This window comes from Lates calcarifer, linkage group LG17 (assembly GCF_001640805.2).
Source record: "Lates calcarifer isolate ASB-BC8 linkage group LG17, TLL_Latcal_v3, whole genome shotgun sequence".
In the NCBI taxonomy this organism is placed as follows: domain Eukaryota; kingdom Metazoa; phylum Chordata; class Actinopteri; family Centropomidae; genus Lates; species Lates calcarifer.
This window is the reverse complement of record NC_066849.1, coordinates 11425823-11448131: the sequence shown is the minus strand read 5'-3', so window position 1 is coordinate 11448131 and position 22309 is coordinate 11425823. Positions and strand designations below refer to the sequence as shown.

Below are 22309 nucleotides of genomic sequence, written 5' to 3'. Positions count from 1 at the left end.
TCACAAATGACAAAGTAGCATTTGAATTTCTTTAATTAACTCTTGAATTAAATTTATTGACAAAAAAGCCAATAAGGTTAATCAAAGGAGAAAAGATCCGAGAAATTCCTGAGAACGCAAAATGGGAGATCTGAAAAAATTACACTGAATCATTTGGACCTCACCAAAAGCCTTGCAGCTCACCTCATCTCTCTGTGCATTCATGAGGCTGCAGCTAGGAACAGCGAGGGGACAGATCAAAGATATGTTGCTAATGACACAGAGAGAAATGCAAAAAAGGATATGACCTACCTCTAGCAAGATTTAAAAGTATTAGATTGGCAAAAAATAGGGCAGGAAATTTGCTGTCAGTGCAGCCGAAGAACAGAAATAAGACAAGCAAGTCATTGAGATATACAAAGACGTGGGATAAGGACAATCGATAAACTGATGTACTTCCCTGAGCCGGGACAAATAAAGGATTTAATTTCAAGTCCAAATCCCCCTGTCTTTAATATCAATCACTGTTGAGGAGTGCTATCTATGGCTTGCTTCAAAGAAAACAGAAAGATTAATCTAAGGGGAATGTTCTAACAGATGCACATGAAGACACGACAATCATGACCACAATAAGACAGTATTAAACATTATTCACCCCAAAACAAGAGCAGCTTAGATTACTGTTCACAAGTATAAGAGCTTAATCATCCTGAAGTTTGTTCAGTCATTCATTGGCATGTCAAGAAAACTAATCTTTTGCATTAGGAGCCTAAATGCACATTATATACACTCTGACACAAATGCCTGTCTCTGTAGTTATTAAGGCACTGAAGTTGAAAGGGGTTGGGGAAATACAGGCATGGATATAGTGACATTGTATGTTTTTAACCCAGGATGTAGTATTAGTTTGACCTCAGAGTACAGTCGGACCAATAGTTCTCACAGGACTATACGGCACACAGAATATGTTTTGAACTAATTATGAACAGCCCTTACAAACACAACACAAACAACTGATATTCATGGTGAATGTGTTAAGACTTCTCACTTTCAAGTTTTATGTTCACTTGGCTGTCTATATATGAAGATACAGTATGACTGCATGTTTTTTTGTTTTTTTAAAAAGTGCGATTTGGTACTTAGATTATTATGGAGAAACAAAAAAGACAGACAAAATTTCAGTACAGTACTGAATCGTGTCCAGTGTGTTTCCATTGTGCCATCTCAGAGTCAGGTACTGCAGGACCTGTGAACACGTAACATTCTGTACAGTCCAACGAGACAGACGTTTCTTCAATTGTCTCTTACAATCACAGCATTTTCATTTCTTGCCTTTATACTGAAATGAACTACTGAATATGGAACCTGACATCTTTTGTTTTTTTAATACCTGCACCAAATAATCAGTGACAGTTTTGTTCTGGTGATTTGATCAGTTTTGTTCTGTGACTGACTGGTAGGGTAAGCCACGTTAGACTGGAAGCACATCACTGGTGCAGGCATTGTAGGAAATTTCTTCACTGTGCATCAAATCCTTATGTGATTTCCTGAAGTTGGGTTCTGTTCGAACAGTCACACTGATTGACAATTATCCAGCCCAGGGTTAAGTCCAGCTGTGGATTGTGATTGATTTGTTAGCTTAATAGCTGCATGCTGAGGAGTTTATGACAGATGAGGGATAGTTCAGTTGATCCTGGTAGGCCAACAGGCAGAGAAAGTACAAGGAGATGTCAGATGCCATACTCTCCTTGGCTGAGTTGTTCATGGAAGAAAGTGTCAGTGATATCCTTTGTTCCAAATAAATATCCATCAGGGATAAATGATTTCTAGTTATGGGTTTTCTATAGTTTTTCGCATGGGCAAGCAAAAATTCATCTCTGGAATAAAGCAGAGAAAGATGACATCAGTTTAGGCACAGACTTCAAGTCAAAACAGTATTTCAGTGATAGAGATACAATAATCACACATCTGAAGCTGTTCATTATTGCATGCATGGACTGTAATGCTCACATTCAGAAAATAAAAGAGAGGAAAACACTAAATTTGAATCAGTTAGTTCCACTAAGTTTAGACCAACCACCTACGTTTTCTTGAAAACATGCAATTTCCCTGCATTGTACACTGAGTTCTTCTTACAATATAGAACACTGACAATATTATATACAATATAGACAATGTTATATGCATCTCCAATCATAACCATCATAAATCATTTTCAACATCCCCTGTGTAAGTCTTACCCTCCCATGCAGGGGCAGGTGGCTCACTGTTTCCTCCTGACCACCTGTTTGAGGTGGAGCTCACTCTCTGCTGCTACAATAGGCAGCTCATTCTTTAGGTGGTATGAGATAAGGTGGCTTATGCTCTCAAATAACATGTCTTTGGTTCGCACCTGTGTAGAAGAAAAGGGAGAGACAGGGGGTGTAAGTAATCATGTTGATCAGATACTGCATGAGTCTTATTGAATGGCAATTAATACATACATTAAATGACAGAAAATGTCATTGTGATCCATGTTCAGTGTTTCTTAATGACACCCACAAAACAGAAATTAAATATCTTCAGAAATTAATTAACTATTTTTTATTTCACTGGCTTTATATGAACTACTATGACCGTTCACTGTTGGCAGATAATTTTGGCAAGCTGTATCGCATTCTATTAGTCTCACCACTCCCTCAGGGTCCACTAGCAGTAGGTGTTTGGGAAGGCCGCAATGCATGCCCGTCAGCACATACTGTCCGGGGTTGGTCGTGCTCTCCCGGACGAGGAAATCTCCGTCTCGGACCAGGAGTTTCTCCGCGTCTCTTCGGCTCATGCGGCTGTGGTACCAGGTCTCCCTGCGGAGCTGCTCCTCATTTGGAGCCACAGGAGCTCGACGGCGTGGAGGGCTGGGCCACTGGTCCTCCAGGATCCGGACGCCGCCCCCTCCAGCCTGAGCACCTCCAGCTGCGGTGCATGTACTGGAGCCACCACTGGCCTCGTGGAGCTTCAGCGCATCCTCAAAGGGCCCTACACAGCCAAGGTTTCACAAATAAAAAGATTTTCAGTCTACAGTATTTTTCTAATATCAAAGTGAGATTATCGTCACTATATCTGTCAGAATGTCATTCTAAATCTCAGGACTTACTCATGTCAAAGAGATCTTTCTTGGGACTGTCGGGTGCCCTGCCTCCTCTGTGTCCACTGGACCCCTGTGCTAATGAATCCAGGTTTTCCAGACTCTGGGTGTTAACATACTGATGCTCCTCATAGTCTCTGCTGCCAGACGGTTGGCCGTCAGCACACAGGTAACCATCTGATGTCAGACCTGAGATAGAGAGACAGGTGAGCTCCAAACATTTTTGACTTCTGGCTGGACATGTAGAACTGTGTGTGTATAGTTATATGTATGTGACAAGCAAAGACAATTAAACCAGATGCAGGAGGTACTAAAGTGGATGTATATTGCTTATGGCAACCAATGAGAGGGCAGCTTCGGGGGGGGGGGGCCCTGGTAACTGAATGGTTACAGTAATACCACAAAGCTCCAAGGTCCAAAGTTCATTTAAAGCTGTGTTGCATGTCATACCTCTCACTGGTTATACAGTAAAAGTGATAATGCCAAAAAATAATCTTTTCAAGATATTACTATTAAATCTAAAATATTAACTGCTAGCAGATTTCCAACAAAAGCTGCCTGAACCTTATCTATTATATCATTGACTACTATCTTGTACTGTCTGTATTGTAATTTTTATTCTCTTATTACTGGACTGTTGATTTGTGCATTCATTCTTGCCCTGCATTAACCTGAATGAAAGATGACTGATTGAAGGGTTTGACAGATGAATTGGCTCTAAATGACACTTGTCAAACTAAAATTACTGTTTTAGAATATTTATTTTTCAACAATTTTATAATCCTGGCAGAAATGTAAAACCGAGACCCCTGCAGATATTTGTGGAAACAAATACTACATGTTTCCTGAAAAGAATAGTGTAGTCTGCATACCATTCTCCAAATTCCTCCATAAAGTTAATAAAAATTATTTCTCATGTTTAACCACTGTAATAATCCAAACGGAATTCAGAGAATCTTGAGGACCCTTCTCTCCTATCAAAGCTGACAGACAACAGGAACCACAAGGCCAAGCCTTTTATCTGGAAGGTCATCATCCTGACAAAAGATCCCAAGAATCTTAATTCTATTAGGGTGATTTTTAAGAAGAGTCAAAACACTGGGCTCCTGTCTGTGCCAGAGAACATGTCATCCAGGCCAAAGTGCAGAGATAGGAGAAATGAGCAGTGAGAGAGTTTAAGGGCAGCTGACATGTGTATAAACAATTTAATTACAGATCCATAAACACAAACACCTGACAAGCCCATGGAAAAATCCCCCAACTTATTCTCTATTAACAGTAATAGTTTTCCTCACTAGATGAACAAAGAATATCACAACTCAAATCAAATTTTAAAAAATTTCTTAAAGGTTTGACAAGTATAAATTACCTCCTGTTTTGACCTCGGCTAATAAGCCCCTGTTACGGTAATGTTATCTCATAAAGTAGCTTACTGGCATTTGAAAATAATAGACTGCAAACGAACCCCTCTCTGACAAACTGGTATGAAAGGTTACAACCAGGGTTTTTTTTTTCCAAGTTGTTATACCTGCTTACTGCCACAGGGTGTCTCACCTGAGCTGCTTGTGGTCTCAGTGTCCCAGTGGAGCTCATAACACAGCTGACCAGGGGGGTAAGATGCTTGCTCCCTCCTGGCTGGTGAGCCCATCTGCAAACACACACCAGAGGAACACATCCGCAATACATTTATGTATATTTACTACAATGGACAACTCTCTCATCTCTTGTCCCCACATAATGTTGTTTAGAAGCACTCTATTTGAAACATTAGCTACAGCATGTCACCAACAACCTTCTAGGAGAGAGTGATGATTTCTCTCACCCGGTAAACAACAGGGGAGTCAAGGCTCTTCATGTAATCATATCTGTCTTTGGCAATTATGGAGCAGGCACATCAGGAAGACAGTTATGGAGTATATTTTAATGTTCCTGCTCTTTAATACCTTGTAAACAATGCGGGGAAGGAGCAGCAAAACATATCAGTCACCAGTTTATGAGGGAGATAACAAAGAGTTTAGCCGGAGTCTGTCTGTCATTGTCTGTTAAAGGATAGTTATTCAACAACTGATAAAGACCAGATGTTGCTTTGATTACATCTGTGTAAATGTTAGATGATGAAGTAGGGAGTTACGTATCGCACCGTGATTCTTGGGTGTGCTCTCAGAGCACCCCGTGCTTACATATTTGGCAGGTTTAGCAGTACCAGTGGTGATTAGTCTGAAGAGAAAACACTAAACTGCAGTGGTGGAACAAGTATTCAAGTCCTGCATTCAAAATTCTACACAAGTAAAATCAAACTACTTGCCCTTTACTGTCTTTGTACCTATTTTTTACTTGTCTTTTTTGTTTATATTCTGTAAACTGTATCACTAACAAAACTATTGTATATACATTATTGTATATGGAGAGGATGACAGTACATTTTACCTTGAATCTAACTGGGTAGAAACAAATTAAGTTCTGATACACAAATCTGTTTTCAGTTTTTACATTTTTTACAAACTTTTGTTTTTTAAGAAACACAGGAGACTTTAACCTCTTCAGTCCTCGAACAACTACTCTTTTGTAAATGTGTGTGTGTGTGAGTTGTAACTACAGCTGTCAAATAAATGTAGTGAGGTAAAAAGTACAATTTCTTTAGAAATGTAATTGGTGTATAAGTGTAAAGTACAAAGTAACATACATTAGAAATTAAGTACCTCAAAACTATATTCCAGTACAGTACTTGAGTAAGTGTACTTAGTTATATTCCACCACTGCTATACTGCAGAGCTAAAGCTACCATACCAGAACCCAGAACCTGACCCAGTTTAACGTTGTTTTAAAAAAATCACACCAGGACACTCACATGTGCTGCTGTCTTGCTCTGTGGCTGGGTGTGGATGTGACCCAGAGGTGCTCCACTGGGCCTGAGCCTGGAGTCCACTACACCCCCAACAGGAGGCTCCTTCCCTGGGATGCTGTTGTAGTAATCGTGCTCAGAGAAGTCCTCATCCTCCCCCCACATTGGCTCTTCTGGCCTGACAGACCTGAGGAGGCACATACATGTAAGTGAAAGGAGATTAATGTCTAAATGAAAGAAAATACAATGGAAAACAGAAAACATGCCACTCAGCACACTAATAGTATTATTACTACTAAATCAATATCACTACCTCTATAATCCAAACAATAATTATGTTAATTATTATTGTGTATTACTTTTTATAGTGATATTAATAGTAAAAATAATGCTAAGGAGATCTGTGTTCTCAAATGGATCATGTCAGATCAGATGACATTTCTACATCCGCAAGAGATCTATATAAATCAGCTAGAGATTTATATAGATCACTAGGACTGCTGCTGCTGCTGCTGCTGCTGCTGGCAGCACAAAGAGGTTCATTCGAAACCAGAATAGAAAAGACCAACAGTCTGGAGTTCCTCCTGTATCTACAGTGGCATCATTGCAACACCTGAGGTTTGGTCACAGGGTGAGAAGATCTGTGAGGATCAATTTAAAAGATGGATTTTTGAGGTAACACAAGAACAAACTATCATGTCTCTCTGTAATGAATGACAAAGAAATCTGAGAGCTGGACAGTGGATCGGGTTTTTGAGGTGGAAATTGCAACTAAGCTCTTTCATGTAGGATGCCGGGCCAGTATAGTGTCATAGTATTTATATTGTCATACTAAATATTATAGAGAGGATGCCCAGAAAGTAAACTTCCACCACCTTCACTTTCCCTGTGTTAATGTTCCTAAAGTAACATCTGATTTATATTCATATTTACTGCAAGTGTCAACGGGTTTAAAGCTCTAAGCTTTAAGGTACATGTATTAATGTTCTCTTGCTGATATTTATTTCTTTAAATTATATTAGCATTGTTTGGTTAAACTTTTAGAATTTGCCGCACAGGGAAAGTTTATATGGTTATCACTTCACACCTTGGTTCTTGTTGTTACTCTCTCTATATATATAGACAAATATATGATTCAATATTATGTCACCACCGCAAAGACGGCACAGATTTTGAGGATAGTAAAAAAAAAAAAAAAAAAAGCAACAGTTTTTATCTTTTCATAGAGGTCATGATTTTGGCACGACTGTCTGTTACCTCTCCATAGATGCCATTGTTTTGGGAGGACTGTGCAGGTACTGTTTGAACTGCAGCTCGAAGGCCTGGCCGATGGTGCTGATGACACTCTGGGCTAAACCGTCCGAGCACTCCAGGATATGACATGCTGACGGAAACAAGAAAGAGGAGGAGTTTTCCAGCTGCAGCATACTTTAAGGAACAAGATCACTAAGTGTTTTTCCAAACGCTATATGTTCATATTTCTATTTTAACACAGGTGATATCTCACTCAAAAATATTTATATTTATGAAGCAAGAACTGCTGTTAACTCTCATATCAAGGATAACTTCATAGGAGAATTATTTTGTTTCCAAATGAAAAAGCAGCTTTTCACGACATACCTCTCTGATTCACTGGGTCTTTGGCCACATACGCCACATAATCAGGCGTGTCCTGCAACAGACGAGGAAAAATTCAATTAGACCAGATAAATTAGATGTATATAACTACATTAAAGCCTTCACTGACTCTTGGGTCATGAGATTGGAAAGCAGTAAAATGCGGTGCAGTCAGATACGTGCTGTCTGCCAAAATGTCCATCCCAACAACAACAACAACAACAACATGAAGGAGCGCTAGGGGTAAAATGCTGCACTCACTGTGTCTCCCCCAGAGGCAAATGAGATTGACTGCATGGGATGGTGCGCTATCACCTGAAAGAGAGAAGCAGATTTTTTTTTTTCTTCGATTAACATGAATATATATAGCAACATAAATGGACAATAGAACAACAGATGCCAAAATCTAATAAAGTAAAGGCTAAGAGTTCGATCAATACAGGATTTGAACCAATGACAACAACTACACCCCACCACCACCACCACACACTTTATTCTCAGGTGGAAACTGCACAAAAATTCTTCAATAAAAACTTCTATAATTCAAAGTCATATGTCATTTAGCAATTAATTTACTCATGACCCAATATGCATATTTAATGGATGCAGAAACTCAGGGCTGGACTATTAAATGAGAAATTAATTCACACCTATCATTAGTGAAATTGAATAACTGAGGCTACACATAAAACGTAAAAATAATAGTTTACACATTTTCAAGATTTTAATGAAAGTTATGGTCACAGAAGATTCTTACTTACATCAGCTGGAGATAACAAAAATATTTGGCCAAATTCATCACACTAATTATTAAGGTTGAGATGAACTTATCGTTCGTTTAACATCATCTAACCTGTCGCGTGGTCGGGATGAGCAGACCAAGGCCGTCTATGGAAATATTGACTGCGATACTCATGCCTGCAAATCGTAGGTTACTCTTCCCCATAATGGACTGGAGAGCTTTGTTCAGTGCCTGCATGAGAAAAAGTACAGAGGAAATTATTATCACATATTTAGAACTGCGGTTATTTCAGAAAATGGTAATGTAACCCTGTATTTGTGTTGTGTTACTCAGTGACTCAAAAAGTATCACACAAGCTGTAAAGTGACTATCATAGATAGCTGGACTACACTACTACTACAAAATGAAACATGCACAGTAGAATTAAAAGTTTACTATTAACCTTCTTCCTCCATGGCCCCTTTCCTCCTGGCACAGCTTCACAGAGCCTGTTGATGGCTTCCCTATTTAGGGAAATGAAGGGAGGTCAAAGGTCAAAATATAGCAAGAGACACTGAGTTCAAGTATGTATTTACGATCTAGACATCATGTGGATTTATGGTGACTGTGCAGCCACATATATTATGGTCACGGTGAGTTTAACAGATGAAACATTTGAAATGTTTTGCCAACGTTCAGGGCCACACAAATTTGCTACATCACAATGACAGGAGAAGCTGAGGTTAAACATGAACAGACGCTTTGTGTTTCCACCCTCTGGCTAAAGTCATAGGTCACAGGCCCACCACAGTTCAAAGGTCAAGAAAAGGTTTCTAGCAGTGCTGTTCACAATGCTCTAGACTAGCTTTTACCACTCATTTCCATGGATCTTACCAAAGAAAAAAAAAAAACAACCATGGTCATCATCAATCATCTGGGATGTTTATCAAACTGTTGAATTATGGAAGAAGGAACACTATGATTTGATGCAAAATAAAAAGTCCACATCTTCTACTGCTTCTTTAGGGCATCATTACCCACATTTATTTTCCACCGAGCAATTCGCACTGCAGATTTGTTACAACTTTGCAGTGAAGCTGCTGTAACTCCTCGGAATGGCTGCCTAATGGGCGTTTTAAGCTCCTGTCCCCTGTGAGTCTGATGGCGGGAGTGAGGCATAATGTGGGTTTGAGGCTGGAGCTCACGCTCACTCTCTCTCTGCCAGGGGACAGCGGGGACAGCAGTCAAGAACCCAGCTGCCCCTATCAAGTGGCTCGTAAATATTTAAAAAGCATCGTCCCGGGCCCCATCTCGAGTAAAGGTCTTCTCAGGGATTTTTGACAAACACCACAATGTTCAAATGACTCATGCTGATGAGAGGGCAGAGGGAGGAGGAGGAAGAGGAGGAGATAGATGGGCTGTTGTTGTTGTTTTTGTCTGCAGCCTCGATATCTTCCCTGCAATAAAATGCTGCGCTTCATTGTCTCTGGTGTTGCTGTTTAACACCGTGACACACTGCTGGGAGAAGAATGCACCCTCTTCAAATCCAGGAGCTGAAGTACGTTTTTGAAATTCTGACAACCACTGAATGATTTGCTGTCGTTTTCCAGGACCCAGTGAAGTTGTGTACAAGCCATCAAGGTGAAAAAAAGGCCAGCTCTGGAAAGAAAATATAGGCGCTGACTTTAAAATGCTGCTTTTGAATTGCATGCAGCAGCATTTCATACACTGAGTATATCCTGTAAAGTTTTTTGGATCCGTTAAGACAACAAATCAATCATTGATTTTTGGCCTTGTGGGACAGATGGGCTGTGATATGTTCCCCAAGGAATAAGAGACACAGGCCTCATGTCATTAGCATCACTGGAGAATTAGGACGTCTGTTTTAAAGCAGCCTTTTCTAAACTGCTTTAAAGAAGCTATTAGATGGAAAAGGCCAGAGTGAATTTGACTGAGAGCGAGCTACAACTACAAGGACGCACACACACAACAGATTCGTCATCAACGCACTAAAACAATCATGATTAAAATGATGTCATGCAATTAGTCATACAACAACTAAACCTGCTGTACACAGCTTATGCTCTACAGTTCCTCTCTTTCCTAATGTTTTGTTTTGCTGTTTTGTTTTGAACATCGCTCCCCCCTCCTCCCTTTCCTCCTCCTCCTCCTCCTCCTCCTCCTCCTCAAGAAGTTACAGCCGCAGACATTATCCAGCGGGGTGCGTTCATGGGGACCACTGCAGCTTTCCACAGTCATTAGCGAACATCATCAATAATAGATCTCTCTCTCTCTCTCTCTCTCTCTCTATCACTCCATCTCAGCCACCACCCCCCCTGCACTTAAGCCCTGGATGCACGTGGGCTCCGATTACTGCCGATCGATTGTGGAGGAGAGAGAGGAGAGTGAGAGACAGAGACGGGGAGGGAGAGTGGGGGAGTGATGTTCTCCCATGTGGTTACAAAGAAACCCTGCTTTTATAACAATAACATCACATGCAGGGCATAAAAACACAAAGACACAAGCATGCTAAGACCCTGAGGTAAAGTTTTATACATAAACATATTATGACCCCTCACACCACTCAACACATACTGTGTACAGTGGTTGTGTTTGTCTTTTAACTAGGACACAAAGATTCAGCTCATGCAGAATCTTGTGACTTTAGTTTTCAGTTAATTTTTTAATACTTGCATTTGCATTACATTTCCACTGTAACTAGTTGATTGTGGTTTGGTGAAATAAGTTACTAGAAATTCAAAATCTTGCTGTTGTCAATTAAAAAATGAATGATGCTGTTCGACATTCCCAAAAAGTAAACAGCTTTAAATCAAAGCTAGAAGTGAAACTCTATTCATTTAGCTTGTTACGGCAAAAGTACACTTAAGGATCATTCATCAAGTCACATTGACATACTAATGGTAAGAAAATGAAAACAACCACTCATACTATAAATACCGTACCATCCCAGCACTGACACACCACTGATAGAAATTTGATATTGTAGTGGCAGATACTTTAGTTAATCCTATACATCTTGGATCAAATTCTCCTGATTCATCACTGCCAGTAGAGATGGTAACTAGCTTACCTCGTCACCTGAGTTCGGGTGTTGAAGTCCAGGGAGCGCATTGACTTCAACACTTCAATGCAGCCCATGTACTGCAAAGAGAAACAAACCAAACAAAAGCAAGTTTTAAATCATGGCTGCAGACAGATTTAAATTCTCCTTTTTACTTTAAGAATGAACTGGCCATGTGAAGTGCTCTATGAGCTGTAGTGACTGTTGTTTACAGTTGTATACAAATAAAAACGAAGAGTTTTATTCAAAAATGAATGGATTCGCTATTTCCAAAATAGGGGATACCCTAAAAAATGACCCTGAAAGTAAACACAAACTCATTATGGAATATTAAATGTTGAAATATTGAAATCACCAGGTGTTTGAGGACCTTAGCTAGCATAATAAAGTAAAACATGAACACTGTATTTAGAATAAAACTTCCAAAATTACATTTCAGTGGCGCGGCAAACATGACTATTTCCAACAACACATCATAATCTAGCTCAAACCCATATGTAAGCTATTAAAGTGTACTCCAGTGAGTAGCAGCCAGCTGAGCAGCTTCCTAATGGCTGTCAGGTTGAGGTGCTAATGGCACCTTGACTAGATTAGCAGCACTAAGAGCTCCAAATCATGGACAGACTGTAGCCTCTTCTCGTCCTCTGGGGGGATGCTAAAGGTGTGAGTATGTGCTGTATACAATCACTGCATGTGAGTATGCGCTGTACTTATTTGCATAACTGTGAGGTGATGAAAAATAACCTTCTGTCTAACCACATGACATGTACAGTGTTTATTTACGTTGATTACTTTTTATAGAAGAATCAGAATCAGACTTTATTGCCAAGTAAGTTTGCACATACAAGGAATTTGTCTTGGTATATTGGTGCTAAAGAACAGTGATAGTAAAAAAAAGAGCAAAAAGCAAAAACTTTATTTACAAGGAACATAAATATACATAATTAAAATGTAAAGTGTAGAGTGCAAATGTTTGAAAGTGGCAGTGATTGTCCGGAGAGAGAACACATAGATGTGTGTGTATAACATTAATGTAACGTGTAGTGGGTGGTGGGGGGATTATAGTCTGTGACAGTCTGTGTGTGTGTGTTGGGGGAGCTAGATCAATGCAATTTGCATGTGTTTATATCTACATATTTTACATTTTAAATCTCATACAAAATTTAGGATGTAAAACTCTTTAGAAATATAAGAGCTCGTCTGATTTATAAACTCTGTAAAACTTATTTGGTGCTACGTAACTCACATCCTGTCCACCGTACAGTATTTTGGCTCAATCAATGTCATATTTAGTATATTTTCCAGGGTTATTACTGTACTAACAACGGACAGCAGACAGACCACACGACAGCCGCACAAACAAACACACACAAACCAGAGCGAGAGCGAGAGACCAAGAGGGAGAGGGAGAGAGAGAGAGAGAGAGAAACCTTTGAGCATGAGAGCTTAATGAGCTTTCTAACCAGATTTGGAGACGGGGGGATGTCTTCCATCAGGAAAATTGTCTCTCTCTTTTTTCTTTCCCTCTTTCTGCCAATGCCTCCATTGTCACTCATCTACTGATGCAATGCGTCCCCTCTTCTATCACCCTATCTGCACTTTTATCCCTTTGGCCAGGTCTCCAACGCACTATTCCCATGACTACAGGGACACTGACTTTCCAAGAAGCATTCCTCGGAAATTTAATAACACTGACATCCTCTTTCAAACATTCTTGCACCGCCTTCTTTGAGATAAATCAGGGCCCTTTAATGGTTTGTCGATGTAGAAAATGCCCTAAGCCCATTTCATTATCTAATCCTGTATCTTCACATTTTTACCATTAATGCATAGCCAGACCAAGAAGCTTGTAAGGATGTGCAACAATGGATGGGCAGAGAGTGGACAGATAATGAGAACATCTGGACGTTACCAAACATTATCTGCATGGTGCAGACAAGAACTTGGTAGTTTTTCTAAAGTTCAGTACATATCCTGTTTCCTTTGCAATTCAAAAAAAAGAAGCTAATTTCCTTAGAGGGAACTTTTTTGGAAACTGTACCACTAGCAGCAAAAAAAAATCATATTACACATTACAGATATTTATAATTTGATGGGGAAATACCATGTACCAGATTGGAAGGGAAATATAAAATGACAGCAGTCTGGTTTTAATACAGCTCTCTAAACGAAAGGCACTTTGGCAGCTGCAGCTCTTTGTTTGATGGTTGCTGCAGCATCCTGGCTGTCAGAGATGGCAGATGCAGACCAGACTCAGGGCCCGACGTGACCGTGAGGACAGAGAGAAAGTGCAAAGGAGGAAACCAATACTAAGAATCATATTTGTGTCTTTCCCAGCAGAGGAGTGACCGTGTGTGGATGTGTGTGGGTATGTATGAGAGGGAGTGAGTGAGTGAGTGAGAGAGAGAGAGAGAGAGACAGAGAGAGAGAGAGAGAGAGAGAGAGAGGAGAGAGAGAGGAAACAGAAATAGAGGGAGAGAGAGCTGCATGCTATGGTAGCTATGCTGATTAAAAATGGCACAGCACAGCAGAAATCTACTGTCACTTTGACACTAATACATGCAGCAGCTACTCCTCCCTGCATAGATTTACCACTGAATTGCACGTATACTACTGCTTTAGCTGCCATGAAATGCATTTCAAACAACAGCTCACATGGGTCATCTAAAACAACTGCAGTACACGTTCAGAGATGACAACAATGAGCCGTTAAAAGCTCGGTCTGATAATTAACTGGGTTATCTATCAACCATGGGAGCAGCACTTGTTATGAATCTAGGAAAGCTCTGCATGGTGATGAGAGCTCATACGTATCCATCACTGGACCCCTCCCACACCGAATCCAACTGTCCCCTTCCACATCACATGATGCAAATGACTGTGATTAAATGTAATTGAATATAGGAATGAATGGTGCCTGTATAATGCCATTAGAAAGCATGCTTGGGCCCCAGACTGCGCTAATCAAGAGCATGTCATTAGTTTGGGGGGTGGTAGAGGGGAGAGGAGCAGCGCAAAGAGGGGTGGAGGTGAACAGGGGGAAGGGGTCGCTGAGGGGAGATCATTGACATTGACGTCAAGCAGTCTGCTTAGGATGGTAACCCTTTGTAAACAAGCGCACACTGATAAAGACGTCTCTTTGGGACACGGAATCATCTATTTCATTTCTAATCAACTAACTATCCATCTCTTCATCCAGCCTGATCTTATTTCAGAAAAACACACAGTTCGTGTAATACTTAGAAATATCATTCAAACTTAAGATAATGACACAAACTATATTAAAGATTTGGATTCACTCTGCTGAGGGACTGTAAATAACACTTTATGGATTAAAAAAAAACCATCTCATTGCAGGCATGAATGTAAACAATCCCAAAAACCACACAAAGAGCACCACTCCCACAAGCTTATTGTGGGAGGTCACAATCAGACACATTGTATGTACTGTAAATACAGATTATTTATTGTCTGAGGTGTACAACCTATGGTAAACAGTGCAGCAGAATAACAATCTTTACTACAGTCTGCACACATAATGTCATGGTTTATCTTTCTCCACCCTGATGCCTGTGTGCTATCCTGACGCAGTCTCCCTACCAGCCACACCAAGCCATCTATCTGGATTAAATTATGTATTCCCCAGCCCTCACCACATGAGCTGCATAACAAACTGCCTGGCACTGTGGTGTCCTTTTGTTTCCCACCCAGATAGAGAACCCCGTAAGTGGGATCATCAATATTATGGCATTCACTGGCTCCTGTGAGAAGGCAGTTGTTTGTTAATTAGGAGCCTGGAAAAGAAAAGTTTTTCTTTGTTTTTCTTTTGATGCAAAAAGACACAAAACCTGAAATAAGTGGATGTTTTACTCTCTTTACAATGAATATACAGTATGCATTAAACAAACAGGTGTTCAGTGACTCACCCTGACAATATAAGAGGCTCCTGGTCCTGCAATCTTCTTGTCAGGGTGCAGCCAGCCCTGGGAGGGTTTGTGGATGAAGCTGCCCTTCTGGTTGAAGTCTTCTCCCCCCAGCCACATGCCTTCCACCCTCGTCCTGCGGTTCATCCCTGACCTGGAGCTGCTGGAACCGCCAGGGCTCGCCATGACCTCTGTGGCCCCAAATCCGTGCCCTCCCGGACTGGCAGAGTTTGCCGCTGCAACCGCTCTCTGGCCCCGGATGGCCTGTAGGGAACAGGGGGTGATACACACAGGGTCACAGGAGTTGAGCACAGCCGCAAGACTGGCCACAGGGCCGCTGGCAGAGGTGGCAACGCTGGGCCTGTGGGATGTCGAAGAGGGGGAGACAGAGGCCTGGGAAGGAGCTGCTGCCTTGCTCGAGTCCTTGCTAGAGCTGGAGCTGGAGCTGGAGTTGGATGGGCTCCGGCTGAGCAAGGAGTTGGAGAACTTCCACTGGGGCATCTTAGGGATGAGCATGCAGAAGGTTGTGGTGGCATCCTGTTCCCCATCCAGGCAAGGGGAGTCAGCCAGGGCTGCAGCCCCAGCAGAGGAGGAGGTCCTGGTGCTGGGATCCAGAGGAGGCAGGGGAGGCAGAGGGAGGCTCGGGGTGGAGGAGGGGACTACCGGCGTGGCCACAACTTTGCCGCTCATGGCTAGGCTCTGCATCAGGTCGTCAGAGGAGGTCACAGACTCGTTGCGAAAGCGGCCATACTTTGGCTTAAGGAGCATGCCCGGATGAGCCGCCTGGAGCAGGAGCTGAGAGGGGGGGATAACTGCCAGAGGATGACGGGGGTAGGAAAGGGGAAAAGGGGTAAGGGGAGGGGAGGGGGGAAGGTGTGAAGGAAGAGGGGGGAGATAACTAGAGACAAAATCTTCCGGGCGGAGTCCTATATCCTGGTCAAAGTAAACTGATTGCTGTCTGGTCCTCTCCCGTTCACGCACACACACTGTCCCACTCTCATGCCGCTCTCCTCTCTATCTGAGCTGGCCTGCTTCCTCTCACTGCCTTAGGCGAGCTCGCTCTTATGCTCCCAGTCTCTCTCCCTCTCTCTCTCTCTCTCTTTCTCTCTCTCTGGATGATGTCATTGGGTGTATTAGCCCTGCCCTGCCCAGCTGCTCTCAGACTGTATTAGCTAAAACACATCTGCCTGAACCACCCCTGCTCTCAGAAACAAATCCACACACACATTCACACTCTGCACAGCACCTATTTTTGTGCATTAAGGACATTCAGCAAATGGATAATGTGTAAAGTGTACAGTATCTTTTGGGAAAAAAATTAGCAGGATGATTCTGAATCTCTCAGATTGAACAAAGCTGTCAATAAAGACAATATCAGAAAGCAATAATAATAAGGTTATATTTAAGACTGCGTTAATCAAAGCAAAGCCAGTACTCACATCGCTCATATCCTCTCTCTCTAAAGATGATAAATGTACATACAATTATATTTCTGTTCTGAAGAAATGTGCATGAAAACAAACACAATAAACTGCAGCGCTACCCACAGATACAGCTATATTCAAATACAAAACAGAAATATTAACACAAAAATAATAGTGATTAAATACAGGCATGAACACCATCCAATTAGTTTAAGTGTATGTTGCGTGAGTCGATGTGTGGGGGTGTGTGTGAGTGTGATTCCATTTGTCTTGGCAGTACACAAAAACTTAACAAAGGACACAATGCAGCCACACTCATAAGGGACTACATGCCTGAAAACATCCACCCTATCCCATCTGTCTGAATTCTCTTCTCCAACTTCCCTCTCTCCCCAGAGAGCAATCAGCCATCTCAGCACGATCTTTTCAGTCCCTCACTTGCACCCTCCCTCATGCTTTTTTTTCCCTCATTCCTCGTCAAATAAGTGATAGTCCCCTTTTCTGTTTCTCTCACAATTGTATTTTCCCCTATCTTACACAAAGATAACAGAAGGTATGCATCAGCAGTCGGGGTTCTGAGTGTGAAGTGGGTTAAGCAGGGGCTTATGCTGCATAACTTTTCTTTTTTTTTCTCATTGCGGATGGTTAAATCATGCACACAGGTAAATAAGTAAATAAGTACAAGGTATTAAAAAAAGAATGCAAATGTCAGCAATGGCCGCAGAGGTTACTCTGTTCACTGGGAAAATAAAGAGGAAAAACTGACTGACAAGAACAGAAGACTTAGTGGTCAAAAACAAGCATGCACAAAAACACATAGATGTGAACAATGTCCAGAAAGATTGTGAAATTACCCCAACAGGCAATGTGACCTGTTACAAAATGAGAGGGGTAATGTACTGAGTAAATAACACCAACTACGCAGACAAGGAAGAGCTCGCTATGTTCCTGTCAATAGCTTAAATTCAATCAAGCAAGTCGTTGCAATTTGTTTAGTCCCATAACCAGTCTGGACAATAGTGTCACGTGCGACTCAAGAAGAACTCAGTAAACAAGATATCATTCATTCAGAATAATGGTGACAAAATATGTAGAAACTAGAGCTATTATTCGGAAATGCATCAGATGCAGGAAACTTACCAGTACGTCAGGGTCTGAAAAGAAGTTCCAGCCCAGCACAAGTCCGAGATAATCTATGTGTATGGTTCTACAATCTCAAACCAGCCACAGCTATGGTTGAATATTTAATTTCTCCAGTTAGGAAATAATATTACAACAAACTACACGAGCTGAAAAACCCCCACACACAAACAAACAAACCACCATCAGAAACGCTGTAACACCAATACCACCACCATCCCACCTTCTTCCAAACAGCCAATCACTTCTTGTTTGTTTGCAACAGAGTATAAGAAGTTACTGATAAACCAGACATAATCGATACATGTTGACAGATGTAACAGTAGACGGCCTTCATCTGTACAGTCTGTTCCTTGTTAACTGCACTGACAACAGATTTTAAAAAAAAAAATCAATGTTAAATTTATGCTCTCAAACCAGATTCACTTGAGTCAACACATGCAACAGCAACCATTAAAAAGTAGTACAAGGTTTAATTTTCATCTTCACCAATACAAATTAGTTGATTAGCTGATGTTACACTTACACTCTTACACAATTACAATCACACAACTATACTTTGTTTCTCTGTATGTGAGGAGTTAACATATTTACCTCCTGCCTTTGGTACTGTGCATATACAAGTGGAACAAATCATGCTGTGAATACACCACCACTCATTAGCAGCCATTACCCTGACAACAGTGATTACAACTTAGAACAACAACACAGGTTGCCTGCAGCACAGAAACCACAAACTATCATGTTAGGTTAAAATGTAAAGAGAGAGTTTGTACTTACAAACCATTAACTGAGAAAAGTAACATATTTATGCAATGTCTAAAAAAAATATATAATATGATACACTTAGCACTGTATAGACTATATTTATGTCACAGCAGTGATGTTGAAATTTCAGGAATAAAAAGTACTGCATCAATGGAAATGTATGAAATAGAAATAAGAGAGTGATGTATTTCTGTATTGTGGGATAAAGTCTAGCTATGGTCTAGTAGAATATTGAGTGACAAGATAAATATCCCCTTCTTTCCCTGGATTGGATCAGAATTGAAATCCCAAAGATGAAAATATCACTGTATCTAACAAAACTATAACTGAATACATTACATACTTAATTGTGAGATAACATAAACTGAACATAATGTGGTTTTACTTATTTTTCATTGCCTCAAATCAGCCAACATTAAAAATAATTTAATCAAGACCTGCTACTACAAGAAATTGTGATAATTATCATTATCACTAAATATATATTATTTTTTTACTTTCCTGGCAAGATCTTTTGGGCTATGTAATCAGGCAAAACATTTAAAAGGTACACATGTCCTACACAGTTATTTCTATACTGATGTAAACCTACACAAATTAAAGCTGAGACTTGCCACATCAATATGTAGTATCCATTATTTGATCTCAAATTGAATGTGCTGAAGCACAGAACAAAAGCAAAAAAAAAAAAAAAAAAAAAGGTTAACCGTCCAAATACTTACAGTCAGGACTGTAAGGTAAGATACAGATCAGATCATTTTATTAATTTCTAACATTTCAAATCTTTTAACTTGTATGATCTTTTGAAGGCAACACTATAATCAATTTTCAATTTAATATTAGACTTATAAAATTATCCAAATCTATTAGCTTTCTGTGATTCGCTAGAAGAACTGAATACATCGTGTACACTCATCCGATCACTGTCATTGATGAGAATCTTAATAACTTTGCACAAATCACTCGCGGTGTCATCAGTAACACATATTGACCATTACTGATACATATACAACAATATGTGAGTGGACAACACTGCAAACATTGCAGAACACAAGGTCAATACAACACACCTGCGTTGGGACAGCTCAGACACCTGGTCCAGCTGCAGTTAAAAAAAAAAAGAAAGAAAAAAAAAAGCACGTGCTGATTTTTGCCCAGTCTAGCACTGTGTTTTGAACCCATGCAAACTCCAGTTTACCAAGAGCTGCTGTAAACAACAGCTAAGATGCAAAGTGACAAAGCAACGGCCCCTGTTACCTGGGGAGTATACCTGTGCGTCACCGGTTTGTTCATGGCAGTTGGGGGTAACAGAACTGCCTAAAAGCACAGCTGTTGTGTTCACTGCTGCTGTTGACATGTAAGTCACCATGAAGCAGGACCAGGAGGAACTTGGTGAACACCCAGTGTTTTAAATTGGAGAAGATAAGCTTCATGTTAGCTTCTAGAGGCATTGGAATAGCGGCAAATATCCACTTAACGTCCCTCAACGGTCGATAGTAGGTAGAGTCGCAACGTAGCAGAGAGAATGAAGAGATGGAGAACTCTCACTGAGCTCCTCTTTTTTGTTGTCAGAAAATTTCTGGCGAAGGACCACAAACGTTTTAAAATACATCAGATATCCTTTGTTCAAACGCGAGACTTATTTAACCTATCTGGAACAAAACCAAAACTTAGGATCAAAGCTGAAATTTCAATTTTTTAGACAAAATTTACAGGAAATTTCGTCCAAAGTTGCACATCGTTGCGCCTTCGCAACCCAGTTCTTCATCATTCAAAAACATAGACGATCTGTGTAGGAGGGCGGGCTCCTGCCTTGACCAATCCGGGGAAGGCGGGGAGCCGTTGGGGTTTGAATCGTCGTCTGAAAACAGCGGCAGATGACAGCAGCTTGTTGCGCTCGTAAATATCAGAAAAGTGAGCTAACTACCTCATATCACCCGAAAACAGCTTTCTGGACTTCAATTTTGACTGCTATCGTCGACTGAAGATGTCAAAGAAACAGATTTACTATTCTGAAAAATACACCGATGAGGAGTTCGAGTACAGGTATGATTATCGGCCTTTGCGAATGTTAACGTTTTCCAAAGTCCGTTATCTTGTGTTGAGTGGCTAGTTAGCTAGCATCAAACTGCAGGAAAATTTGTTTGGTTAGCATCATGACTCAGTATAAGGTTAACGACCAGTGGCATCATCATCCCCGTTTGAGTAATTTAGTAAGACAGCTCTGACTATAGCATTTTAACTTAGCGTTACCTTAACAACGGTAATTCGTTAACCATACTCAACCAGAACAACCCTCTGGTCCGAGTAGCAGCGACCCATGCTACCTGTTGTTAAAATCGGCTGGTTTGAGCGTTGTGGGTCTGCAGTTACTGCGGGATATTACATGTAAAGGGAAAAAATAACCCTTACATAATTGTTATTGTAAGTTTAGGCCTCGAGTTTAAACGTTGCATTCAGGTTACATGAAATTGACGTTGAGTTGCTGCTTGGCCGTCCCTTTGTAAAATAAAGTCATTCTTTACTGTTGTGTTTTTATTTTCACATAGGCATGTCGTGCTTCCAAAACAGCTGTCTAAACTGGTGCCCTCCTCCCACCTGATGACAGAAGAGGAGTGGAGGGGGGGGTACAACAGAGCCAGGGCTGGATTCATTACATGATCCACAAACCAGGTGGGTAGCCATGCACTTAAAGGATAGGATCCAAAGTTGCACTATATATATATATATATATATATATATATATATATATATATATATATATATATATATATATATATATATATATATTTATTTATTTTTTTTTTAACTTAACAAAATCCCCTTTTGTTACTATCTCTCCAGTGCAACTCAGCAGAGTTTAGCTTCTTTTACAGTGAAGTCCACTATGAAATAATCTCTTTATAATAAGAGGAGCCTGTCCTATAACATCTCCTAGCATGTGCCATTCGACTGTGTTGAAACTTAGATGGACATGGACCACATCTGTGTGCATGGCAGTATACTGTATGGTGTAACCACTGTACTGTAGATGATGCTTTACAGATACTTCTTTTCTTTACTCTCCAGAACCACATGTACTGCTTTTCAGAAGGCCTCTCCCAAAGGATTAAATGGGGAACCATCTGTAAAATACCCACTATCATCTTTGCTGATTTGTATCGTCATTGGACCGTACATCTCTCCTACATACATCTCTACATTTGTTCTAATGTATTGGTAGAAAACCCTTAGTTGTACTGTGTTTTTTTTGTTCTTTCAAACTCCCTCAATTTTTAGAGGTAGTGAGAGGCAAATATCTTGATTCCACTGTGAATGGAATATAAACAATATGAAGGTGAAAGCTGGCTTGTCAATTGTACATTTTTAATGCTTTTTTTAAAATGTCTTTTGATTTCATTTTTGTTATGATTGATTTATTTACTGAGTGGTCACGCAGGCATAGGATTTTATTTTTCTTAAAGCCCATGATTTTCCCAAAAGAGTTTTCTGTGTCTGAACATTTTCTGCTCTTTGTACTTATGTTTGTGTTATGTATATATTATTTCTAGATATTATAAATTTTGACAGCGAGTCATGATTGATTCAACAAGTTCTTTGTTGCTGAAAGAACTAAATAAAATGTGCTTTTCTCACATGTTTGCACATGCATATTTTCCTGCCATTACATAATTATGTTCCTGTCATTTTCT

At 40.4% G+C, this 22309-nt stretch overlaps 2 protein-coding genes across 3 annotated transcripts; one reads left to right on the top strand and one right to left on the bottom strand.

Annotated features, from left to right (window-relative positions):
* Window positions 1-15: 15 nt before the first annotated feature.
* On the bottom strand, window positions 16-18147 carry shc2 (SHC (Src homology 2 domain containing) transforming protein 2). Of its 2 annotated transcripts, none has more exons than XM_018673438.2 (14): window positions 17850-18147; window positions 15289-16097; window positions 11372-11442; window positions 8744-8804; window positions 8413-8532; window positions 7821-7874; window positions 7563-7614; window positions 7200-7326; window positions 5949-6129; window positions 4655-4748; window positions 3110-3289; window positions 2651-2991; window positions 2220-2371; window positions 16-1856 (listed from the first exon to the last, which is right to left on the bottom strand). In XM_018673438.2, exons 2-13 carry the CDS (start codon window positions 16051-16053, stop codon window positions 2243-2245), a joined length of 2175 nt encoding a protein of 724 aa, XP_018528954.1. In that variant the 5' UTR covers window positions 16054-16097; window positions 17850-18147; the 3' UTR covers window positions 16-1856; window positions 2220-2242. The 2 variants fall into 2 exon arrangements, with proteins under 2 accessions (XP_018528954.1, XP_018528955.1); XM_018673439.2 differs by having other exon boundaries at window positions 15289-15549; window positions 17850-18133.
* Window positions 18148-20427: 2280 nt separating this feature from the next.
* cks2 (CDC28 protein kinase regulatory subunit 2) lies at window positions 20428-22252 on the top strand. The gene is given in 4 exon segments (XM_018673442.2): window positions 20428-20663; window positions 21167-21237; window positions 21240-21290; window positions 21687-22252. Coding segments are annotated over 4 exon segments (225 nt in total). The 5' UTR covers window positions 20428-20604; the 3' UTR covers window positions 21731-22252.
* Window positions 22253-22309: the final 57 nt, after the last annotated feature.

Bases quoted from the DNA above. Each gene is read 5' to 3' on its own strand.
- shc2 (XM_018673438.2), bottom strand. From the start codon at position 16,053: ATGCTCCTTAAGCCAAAGTATGGCCGCTTTCGCAACGAGTCTGTGACC. The intron at 7,615-7,820 runs GTGAGTGCAGCA...CGTCTGTTGCAG, and splicing joins TTGCCTCTGGGGGAGACACA to GACACGCCTGATTATGTGGC. The intron at 2,992-3,109 runs GTAAGTCCTGAG...TTGGCTGTGTAG, and splicing joins GAAAGATCTCTTTGACATGA to GGCCCTTTGAGGATGCGCTG.